General features: G+C 43.8%; 1 protein-coding gene across 2 annotated transcripts; it reads left to right on the forward strand.

Annotated features, from left to right (window-relative positions):
• Positions 1-1,162: 1,162 nt before the first annotated feature.
• Positions 1,163-10,245, forward strand: ARRDC4 (arrestin domain containing 4). 2 transcript variants are annotated; one of them, XR_013922637.1, is made up of 9 exons: positions 1,163-1,528; positions 2,712-2,778; positions 3,054-3,201; positions 5,002-5,104; positions 5,777-6,033; positions 6,596-6,758; positions 7,281-7,435; positions 7,580-8,293; positions 8,901-10,245. XR_013922637.1 is itself a non-coding variant. In XM_080351383.1 (8 exons), the coding sequence occupies exons 1-8, from the start codon at positions 1,198-1,200 to the stop codon at positions 7,634-7,636; spliced, it is 1,281 nt and encodes a 426-aa protein (XP_080207509.1). In that variant the 5' UTR covers positions 1,183-1,197; the 3' UTR covers positions 7,637-10,245. The 2 variants fall into 2 exon arrangements, 1 of the variants encoding a protein (XP_080207509.1); XM_080351383.1 differs by having other exon boundaries at positions 1,183-1,528; positions 7,580-10,245.
• The last annotated feature ends 499 nt before the right edge of the window (positions 10,246-10,744 follow it).

A 10,744-nucleotide genomic window follows, 5' to 3' on the forward strand; every position in this document is an offset into this window, starting at 1 on the left:
GGTATTTGCAAAGCATTTTGTTTTGTAACGCGTGTTGGGCTGGCTGTGGGTTGGATCCAGGGCACTGAGCTACGGCAGCCTCACTGCAGTCTGGCCATGCTCGTCTATGAACACAGACACATCTTCCAGTCTTCATATGGGTTCTGCGAGTTGTCCTAAGCTCATACTTCTAAAAGTTGAAAAAGCCAGCAAACCTTGCGTTTAAGCTAGTGGATACATCTTCCAAGTATTATCTATAGAACATTCACACGGAAAAGTCGACGCCCCACTGCTCAGGTGTAACAGGGAACGGCTCTGTGCAGCTCTTTAGTTACTGAACAGGGGGTTGTAGAAATTTGAAGCAGAGCATTTCTTAGTGTACAAAATGCAGGGAAAGCCAGCGCCAGTGTGGCCAGCGCGGGCAGCCCAGGACGGCTTGGGTACAGACCAGCCCCTTGGCTCCCCTCACCCGCGGCATGAGAGGCTCAGGGGGGCGGTGGGGACCTCCTGGACTAACCCCATCACTGCATTGTTTTGCACTCTCCACCGCTCCCCGCCAGGCAGGCTGTCGGCGGGGAGCAGCCGACACCGAACGCAACTCAGTGCCCAGCCCAGCGCTTGTTCCTTCAGCCGCCGTGACAGGGCGCGAGGCCCACTATGGCCCCCCGCCTCCTCACAGCATGAGGCCCACCCTCTGCACTGCCAGGGCGGCCACCACAGCCCGGCGGTGGGACAGCGAAGGACCCCACCGGAGCCCAGCGGCTCCGCTGCCCGGGCCCGCCCGGGGGTGAGCGGTGAAGGGTGAGGGTCGCCCCCGCTGCCCCCCGGCTCCGGGCTCCCACAGCCTTGCCCCGCCCCTTCTCTGCCTGTTTATCCACAGGCTGTGCACGTGGTAGCCGCGCCGCGCCATTGGCTCTCTCGGCAGGGAGCTGCAGTCGCCCTGCCAATCGGGGAGCTGTCCACGCGCCGCGGTCCGCACCCGATTGGCTCCGCCGCACTGATCACGCAGCGTGACGCAAGCGGAGCGTGCTCCCGCCGAGGAACCAATGAGGAGTGGGCCCAGGGGCAGCCCGCGGCGAATAGTAGGGCGAGGAGCTGCGGGGTGGCCAATGAGGAGCGGGCCGGGGCGGGACTTTCCGCTGCGGGCTCTGGCGGAGACGGGCGGGTTTTAAAGCAACCGTCGACGGCGGCCGCAGGCTTCCCCGCAGCCGGGGAGCGATGGCGGCGGCCGGGCCGGGCCTGGTCCCCGGGGCCGGCGGGACAGTGAAGACGCTGGCCCTGGTGCTGGAGGACGAGGCCCGGCGCGGCGGCTACTGCAGCGGGGACACGGTGTCCGGCCAGGTGCTGCTGGAGCTGGCGGGCCCGCTGCCGCTCCGCGGGCTGCGCCTGGAGGCTGCGGGCCGGGCCCGCGTCGCTTGGAGCGAGAGCTCGGGAGCTGTCCCCGGGGCCGGAACCTGGGGGGTGGCGGCGAGAGCGCCGGGGCCGCGGCGGGAGGCGGAGGTGCGGTACCTGGACATCCGGCAGAGCCTCCTGCGGGACCCGCCAGAAGGTGAGGGGCGGCCGGGGGGGGTGCGGGGGCGGGTCGGGGCTCCCGGGGGGAGGTTTCCTGGGGGGAGGTTTCCCGGGCGGCCGCAGCCACTGCGGGGGTGGGACCGGGGGCACTGGCGCCTCCTCCGCGGTGGAAGGCGGCGGGGTCGGGCTGCGGGGCTGAGCCCCCCTGCTCCCCGGGGGAGGCGGACGGGCCCCGGGCACCCGCGGCGGGAAGGCGCCCACGGCAGCTCTTCCCAGAGAGGCTGCGGGTGAAACCTCCTCCGAGGAGACACCCGCGTCGGTCCTGGGTGCTGAGGCAGGGCGTGAGGCCGCGGTGGGTGCCCGGCCAACGGGGACAGCGCTCCCGCACTGATCCGCGGGCAGGTGTGTTCCCAGGGCGGGCTGGCTGCACCTTCAGCGCTCCATCTTTTGCGCAAAAACGGCTGAAAAACGCAGCAGACGGTCCGCAGCTACACCCGGCGTTGGCTTCTCGCGGAAGTTGGCTCTGCTACGAATGACATCGGGCACCGGAGCGCTGGTTGTGCTCTGTAAGCAGCGTCTGGGAAGCTGCCTGTGGCAGAGCCGTGAAGCCGCTGGGCTCCTCCTGCCATGGCTGGAGGACTCTCTTTGTCGCAAAGGTCTCCGGCTGGCAGCTGTGTCACTCAGACGCTGCGGCACTATGGCAGCGTTGAAAAGGCAAAACGGCATTTCATTCTGTAAGGGTGAAACGCGTCTCAGGTTTATCTGTAGGAAAGGTAAACATAGGCCTTTAAAAATTGTACTACAGTAGGTCCGCTATGAATATACTAAGATTACATCCATTAATAGTATTTCCTAACACTGACCATAAAATGCAGCCTTTTAGCACAAAAATTAGTTTAATTGTTAATTGGAAAAGTAGATCAATTGCTGCCCTGTTCAAGAGGAAAATTTATGCTTTCCAGAAGCCATTTTGGATTAGAAATTGGCCAGAGTCCTGAACTGAAACTCAAGGTCTCCATGTTTCCTTGATTTTTTTTTTTCATTGAAATCACAGCATAAATAAAGCATGGGCTCCAATCCAGAACCCACTGGGATCAATAAAAACTCCTCCTAGTCCCTTGCATCTGGGTGTTTTTATACATAAATACATTATAAAAGCATCTGCTTTGTTCTTCTATTTATGGAATAACTAAAACATACTATTCATTTTTATCCCACAGGTGAGGAAAGCTTAATCCTTCTAGATGGAAGACACGAATTTCCATTCAGCTTTCAACTCCCTCAAGAGTAAGTTAAATAATCCAACATGAAGGGATTGTGCTGGACACTGCTTGTTGTGCAACACTAACTTAATGTGTTTTTTTAATATCAAACTGATAGGTCAGCTTTATATGTTTGTCTTAATCAACCGCCACATCGACGTGCCTTGTTTGCTTCAGTTTCCCTTTAAGGCCCTAAAAGTACGAGCTGTAAATTGGGAAATATGTCTGTATGCAGGAAATGTCGATGTTCAGAACTGAATTATAAACTTACAGGAATGTTGTTCTGACTGCTTGTTTCAGGCCCCTGGTGACCTCTTTTGCTGGGAAGTACGGCAGCATTCAGTACTACGTCAGAGCAATTCTGGAGAGGCCTGCAGCACCTGATCAGAGCGTACAGACAGAGCTCCAGGTCATTAGCCATATTGATGTCAGCTCCCCAGCTTTATTGGTAAGAGGGTCCTTCGCTCCTCCTCCTCCCCCCTTTAAAGCCAGCTGCAAAAAAATCATTTCCAAGCAGCAATTCACATCCAGCCATAACCATTTCTGTGTTATTCTGGAGTGTCATTTTCTGACTTCTGAAAGCATATAAGCTCCCTAAGCTTTTCTCTATAAATAGATGATCTTAGGTTGTGTGAATAGCAAACAGAGTGGCTTTTTTTAATACCATTGATTACATCCCTGCTGGCAGACATGCTCTTGCCAAAAAGTTATGCAGGCTTCAGATGCATAAATAAGGCTTAATAATAATAATGCACAAGCATGAAGTAGTTACTCTTACCAGAGCAACTACATTCACAGGGCTGCAGTGTCCTAAACTCTACAATAATAGTAGGTTGAGGAACAGTAATTAGAGAAGAGTATTAATCATGCCCAGCCTGTCATTTATGCTATGCCCATTATGTTACGTATCCTTCCATTTTGCATGTCGTTTTCTAACATTAAGTGTGTGCATGCAGCTGCTGCAGAGATCTTTTCAGTTATTTCCTTATGACAGATTTGGCCACATTAAAGCATTGAGTTTCTAATAATCGCTAGAGATACTGTAGAGTAATAAGAAAGATCAGGCATTAAGTAATGAGAAAATAGGCAAGATGGAAGCTAATGAGCTGGATTCTTTTATCTCAACCCATATTATGAAAATAATATAAAATTATACCTTGGACTTTCATGATAGCAACTGCATCTGAATGGTTATTCATTTAAATACAAATGAGTAATTTCTATTTTAGTTAAAATGCTAGGATAATTTTAACTTTTCATCATGATATGAACGTAGATAAGAGATGTTTTGAGCAGGATTTTTTTCTCTTATATGCTTACAGTTTCTATCTTTCTCTCTGGAGAGAACTTAGAGAAGTATTTTGGTGGTGAATCTGTAAGGAGAATACAGTCGTTATATTTGACAGTCTATGTTAGGAGTATGAAGGCAGCACATCCAGATATTGCAAGGACTGTAGGTTATTGCAGAGGAGAGTGTTGTGTGGCACACAAAGCAGGCAGTGCCCGTCTTGAGGGATTCCAAGGCTATGACCAAAACAGTGCAAAACACCACAAATTTTACACCTCATACTGACTGGGCACTAGTGCCCAGTAAATGATGTAATGTAGCTTGAGTCCTGCCTTGGACCCTTGACATGTACTTGTATCTTGTAAGTTTATTCTAATGAAAATTTTACAGACACTGTAAATGTGACCTGCCTCCATGAATAATTAAGATGGTCTTTGTCATGAGCCTAATTTTTGGGGGGCTTGTGTGGCTTGCAAGCTAGGAAGATGCATCACCTTAACCCAGTCTACACATTTGTCCTTTCTTATGAAGGACACAAAGGTAAAAACAGTTTGCCTGCAAGCAACTAATATATAAGCAGGTAAAATTCTACATTCTTCTGTGTTGAGGAACATAGGCACAAGCATTGCAGTACTCCACTAGCCCTTTAAAATGTCACACCTATAAATTTTGCTCTGTCAGTCTTTTTGAAGACAGATTACGTGCAAATGCACTTCGATTTCTGTGTTACCTGGTTGATACAGTCTAAATGCAGATGGGAATTTCATACCAGCCTTATGTTCAGACAGCCAAACCTTGGTTCATTTTACATGGTGGCAAAACTCCAGTTGTGTTGAGCAGTACAGTGGTTCAAATCATGTGGATTTTAGAGATAGATTGCAATGACTGATATGCATAACTTTAACCTGCAAGTGATCAATAGCTTTATACCATAAAATGAAAAATACTTATATTTTATAGACACCTGTTCTAAGAAGTCAGGAGAAGATGGTTGGCTGTTGGTTTTTCACCTCTGGGCCAGTGTCTCTCAGTGCCAAAATTGAGAGGAAGGGATACTGTAATGGTAAGAGTAGTTACCTTCAAAATGTGAATATTAAACATCTAATAGGGATTTTTTTTTTTGTCTCTGAAGCCAACGCTTTATAGTTGAAAGAATAGTTCTGTTTAGTAGGTAGCAAACCGAGATCTATATGAACTTGCTTCAACAAAAATCATCTTGCCTTGCCCCTTACTCCTTCCATGGGAGTAGAAATAGTCAGTAATCTTATGGAAAAGCCATAAACATTTGAGTGTGAAATGCTTTTATTTGGGATAAAATACTTAATTGGGGATGTCCTGCTCCTGTAGGTTTACGCTTCTTCAAGAGTGAGCTTTAGCAGCTTCTTTGTCATCTTGATAACACTGGATACATTGAGGAAATAAAATACAACACTCCAGAATTTACTGAATACTATATGAAAGGAAGATTGGTGCATAATTTGCAAATAAAGCTTTTAGAGCTTGTTCATATTATGTTTAATGTTTCAAAATGAATTGCTGTTTATACATATAATGTAGTAGGTGGCTGTAATTCTGCCTGGATGCCACTCTGCAAAAAGATAACTAGCTTGAGGAAACTAACAACTCTTGTTCTCATTACACTGCAGATGATGTATGTGCTGCATAACATGCTTTGATACTCCCTGAGGAAAGCTGGTAAATACAAATTATTCATTGAACTTTTTCTGTCTTTAAGGAGAAGCCATACCCATCTATGCAGAAATTGAGAACTGCTCTTCTCGTTTGATTGTTCCAAAAGCTGCCATTTTCCAAACACAAACTTACCTGGCCAGTGGGAAGACGAAAACTTTCCGTCAGATGGTTGCCAACGTCCGAGGAAACCACATTGCCTCTGGGAGTACAGATACCTGGAACGGGAAGACTCTGAAAATCCCACCTGTATCCCCCTCTATACTTGACTGCTGTATCATTAGAGTAGAATATTCATTAGCTGTAAGTATGGATTTTTTTATTACAAATGTTACATACTCTTGAATAATGCATTGAGTTGGGAATAGAAGTTGTTTCTCTACTGAGCAACTCTGAGATTTTGAATTTGGGAATGACAACAAACATAAGTAAATGTAATATACCATATAGGGACTGAATATCATTAGGAGATTCTGAAAGATTGGAATCATGGGGAAAATGGAAAAATGTTTCTAAGGAAGAAGCAGCTTAGTTTTAGATCTGCAGAGGTTATCAGGGGAAAGTAGTTGAAGCTGAATTGGTTCTTTAAGTCATTCATTTCTAAAATAGGAAGAGAGGACTGAAAGTTAAGTGGGTAATTTTGTGAACCTGGCTTGTACTTTTTCATGTCATTTAGAGACAAGGTACATAAAGAAGGTAGTTGCTGACAGTAAGGGAAGCTGCCAGAGTATTCACTAAATGTGTCTGGGATGAGAGAACTAATTTTTAAACAGTCTGCAGGATGGGGAGTATGGCAGCTTCTGGGAGCAGCAATTCTATGGGGTCTCATGATGTTATTTTCTTTTACTTGGGGGTTGTCACATAGGTGTATATCCATATTCCTGGTGCTAAGAAATTGATGATTGAAATGCCTCTGGTGATTGGCACAATTCCATGTATTGGATTTGCAAGCAGAAACTCCAGCATTACGAGCCAGTTTGGTATGGATATGAGTTGGCTGGCGCTGACCATGCCAGAACACCCCGAAGGTAAATCCATATTGAACTCTTTATGACACAGCACAGTACTGGTGGCAGCAGAAGGGTAGTGGTGCCAGGTTAAAGGCACCAGCAGCGATGTTAAAGTCTGACTGATGAGAAGGGAAGCACATAAATCTAAATCAAGATACAAAAGGATTGGTGAGGGCACCCTAACTCAAGCCTTTTTAATATCTCACTTTACCCCATCTGACTGCTTTGAGCCGAACCTTGAAATAACTTGATAGTGGGAGTGCTCCTTTGGAGGTAGACACCTTAAAGTTAATTATTACTAAATATATCTTGATATAGGTTGAATGCTAAAAGCATCTGTAGTGTTCCTGCTGAATCACCTAAGCTTACTAAAAACATAATTCTAGTTACAGTATTTGAGTATAATGTATTTTCTACAATTTGACAATAGTACAATGTTTAATAAATGCAATCTCCATGGTCTTGGATACTATAATACATCTCTTGTCTTTCTGTGAGTGAATAGTTTTAAATTTGACTGTAGCACCTCTTGTGTTTCAGCACCACCAAATTACGCTGATGTAGTGTCTGAGGAAGAGTTCTCCAGACATGTTCCTGCTTATCCACCACCAATTGACTGCGAGGAACAGTTGTGTTGTCCTGTCTTTGCTTACATCCAAGAGTTCCGGTTTCAGCCTCCACCTCTTTATTCGGAGGTAAAAAAATATACAGCAGGTGGTGTTTTTATTGTCAGATGGAAAAAACAAAAAACAAAACACACACACAAAAACAAACAAAAACCACACTTATAGAATTGGAAAAATGATAGGCAGTAATTGTTACCTTTCTTCTCTCTTTAGATCGATCCACATCCAGCTGATGTAGAAGAAGTTCAGCCCGTTTCATTCATGCTCTGAAGAAGATTTGTAATGAGCATCATTGTGATGAATGTCTTAATCTTTCTGCTGCTTAAGCTGATAGTGCAGCTAAAAAAGAAACGGTTTTCTTCTTTGAAATATAAGTTTGTGTACAGGAAAGGCAAAGGAGAATGGAGAGGGAGGTATTGAGCACGTTTGATGATGGAAGAGAATCTGCTGGATTAGTCTGCACAGAGGATACTGCGGGAGCAGCTACACTTGGGATACTTGAGAAGTACCTGAAAATAATGAATGCTTTCTACAAAGTGGATATACTACATAAAGTACGAGGAGATGTAAGGATCTTCTGAAGAGAAAAGAATTTATATTTTGTTTGAAACACGCCAGAAGAAATTATGTTGATGTTGTGAACTTGCATAGTAGAACAGAATGTGGGATAAGAAAACATTTCCGAAAGATTCCAGTGTTCAAGGGGCTTCAGTTTTGCACTGACCACATCCAGGAAAGGAACACTGCTAAAATGCAGAGTGAAGTCTTCACTCCAGCTTAACTTTGTATTTCATGAGAACCTGCCCTTCTAACTACTGCCAAGTGGTACTATTTCATCATTCATAATGATTCTAAAGACATCATGAATGACAGAATAGCTATTATGCAATATGATGAAGGCAACCATTTACTGAATGAAAGACACAAGTATGTAAAAGAAAATGGAACTTTGATAAGAGCTTATGCACTATGCTTTCTTTCAAGGGATTTCTTAAGGGAATTATTCTAGCCTCTTCTACTGTGAGTTCTTTTTCTGCATCTTAAGCCTATGGATAGCATGGTAAGGGGAAGCATGGCAAGGGAGATGCCTTTTGCCAGCAGCAGGTATACTTAGCAAAATGGACTATACTTATTTATTCAGAAGCCTTTATAAGCCTACCTCTGTTTTGGATATTTACTCATGGTCAGATTTGAGACCAAAAAAAGTCTTGCTAAAGTTCCAGTATACTTCAAGGTTCTAAAAGGGACCCTAAATGGTTTCTGTGGTTAGTGAATGAGATAGGAGGCATAGGGAGAGGTGTAAATATACCCAGAATAGACATAGCTTATAACTGAAGTGAAAGCAGACATCAGGGGAACAAAATCCTCTGGTAATGGCACAAAGCTTTGCATTACTCCTGCATTTTTGTCTAGAGATCTATTGTCAGAGGCTGCACTGGTCATTTGCTATCCATACTGTCTTTTGTTTGTGTGTTTCCTTGTTTTTGCTGTTAAATTTTGTTTTGGTGCAATATTTAAATGTTTTCTTCCTCAGGTCATTTAGAACAGTGAGAGTTTGTTTGCTGCTAGAGTGAAGGCGCAGCATTTTCCTTGGCCCTTCTGCTGCCTTCATTAAAAGTAGAATGTTTGCTTCCTGCCAAGCATCAATTGGAATAAATAAGCCACCACCAACAGATCACTTAAAGAAGCAGAAACACAGAATTCTCAATATGCATGTTTACAGTTGAGTCTTGAAACTACAGGGGATTCTGAACTGCTAGAACTACTCCATATGTCTTACAGAAGGGTTTGGGGTTAAAACCCGGTGCTTCGTGTGGTAAAACATTGTACTTTCTTATAACTACAAGCATAGTAATTGAGTTTTCTTCATTTCATCGATAACTGCAGTTTAAAAAAAGTTAAATGGTTTTTTATGAAATCTGTCTTCATTTAAGAAGCAGAGATTTTTCTACAGCATACACGGATATATATTTTTAGTCTTCTTTTGGTATGACTTCCTTATATTGTCTACTTTCTAGCACTTCACCTCAAGTTACTTTTACATCAGTGTAAAAGACATGGATTGAAATTGACGTTTCCAAACTGCAGTTATTTCTTTTCATTTGCAACTCTAAGTATTGTCTTCTATAGCAAATGCAGCTTTAACCAAATTTGAGTGCATGTTTTGGAAAAGACATTCTAAAAATGAGTATTTATCTTAAGTCTCAAGATGTAGCTCTCATGCCTTTTTATTTAAGTGATGGCGTGCCCATACAATCAATGCAGGATTTCCATTCACATCACCTGGAAAGGGAACAAGCATATTGTCCTTAAACAGATCCATTACAGTTACTTGAAAAGTCATATGGCTGTGTATTAACTTGCATGTTAATAATTCAGAATATTAGCTTAAAGAATGTTAGGTGCTTTTTTGGACTGTAATACCTGATAGGTGATGTGTGCTACCTGGTATAAACATGGTCAAGCAAACAAGAGCATGAAGGGTAAAGATGTGCGGTCTTTTTTTTTTTTTTTCCTAAAATCTGAGTTGTTTTTTTATTATTTGCAGATAAACTGTGGCCTTAGATTGTTTGCTGCAAAAAAAAAAGACAAGTAGAATGTGTTTCTTAGGAAGCACACATGGCCCTTCAAAGGAGGGGTGAAAACAAGATTAAATTCTGCTCTCTGACAGTGGGCTTAGTGCAGAAATTGATCCTTAAAATAATCACTGTTTGCACAATAATAAGTTCAATATGCAGGGGCTTTGTTTTGACAACTGTGAAACAGTTTAAAAGAGACTAAATTAAAAAAAAATGCTGTTTAACATACAAGAACATGATTGTATTTTGTACTAATGAATGAGCCCCATGGGTTCTTTGTTAATAAAACTGTCAAACTTACACAGTGCTGTTCATCTCTGGCTTGGGGTGTCTCAGACAAATGGCTGCAATGTCAAAAAGTACCTGTATTCCACCAACTTTGAATGCATACAGATCTCCTAATTCTTTTCTGATCTGGGAACTTCATCTGTCACTGCTTTGGTTCCCTGAACTATCCATAACTAAGAATTGGAACAATTTTATCAAACATGGCCTGATCCCACCTATAGTTAGTATGCAATATACAGAGTTAATTGTATCTTACCCATAATGATTGAAGTGGTAGGATCTGTGCTCTAATTGGATTTCTTATCTCATGTATTAATCTTACAGGACATTTTACTGTGTTTCCTTTAGACAAGATTATCTTTACTGGGTAGTTTATTGATCAAAACACATCGCAACAACCTTGTAACCATTGTACAGCATGACTAAAGCAGAGTAGATGCTACCATGGAGAAACAGATGACAAATTGTGTTGAGTTGTGTCTGCCACATAACTTACCTAAGCTGTAAAGGA

Source organism: Nesoenas mayeri (genome assembly GCF_963082525.1).
Source record: "Nesoenas mayeri genome assembly, chromosome: 11".
NCBI classification, from domain to species: Eukaryota; Metazoa; Chordata; class Aves; order Columbiformes; family Columbidae; genus Nesoenas; species Nesoenas mayeri.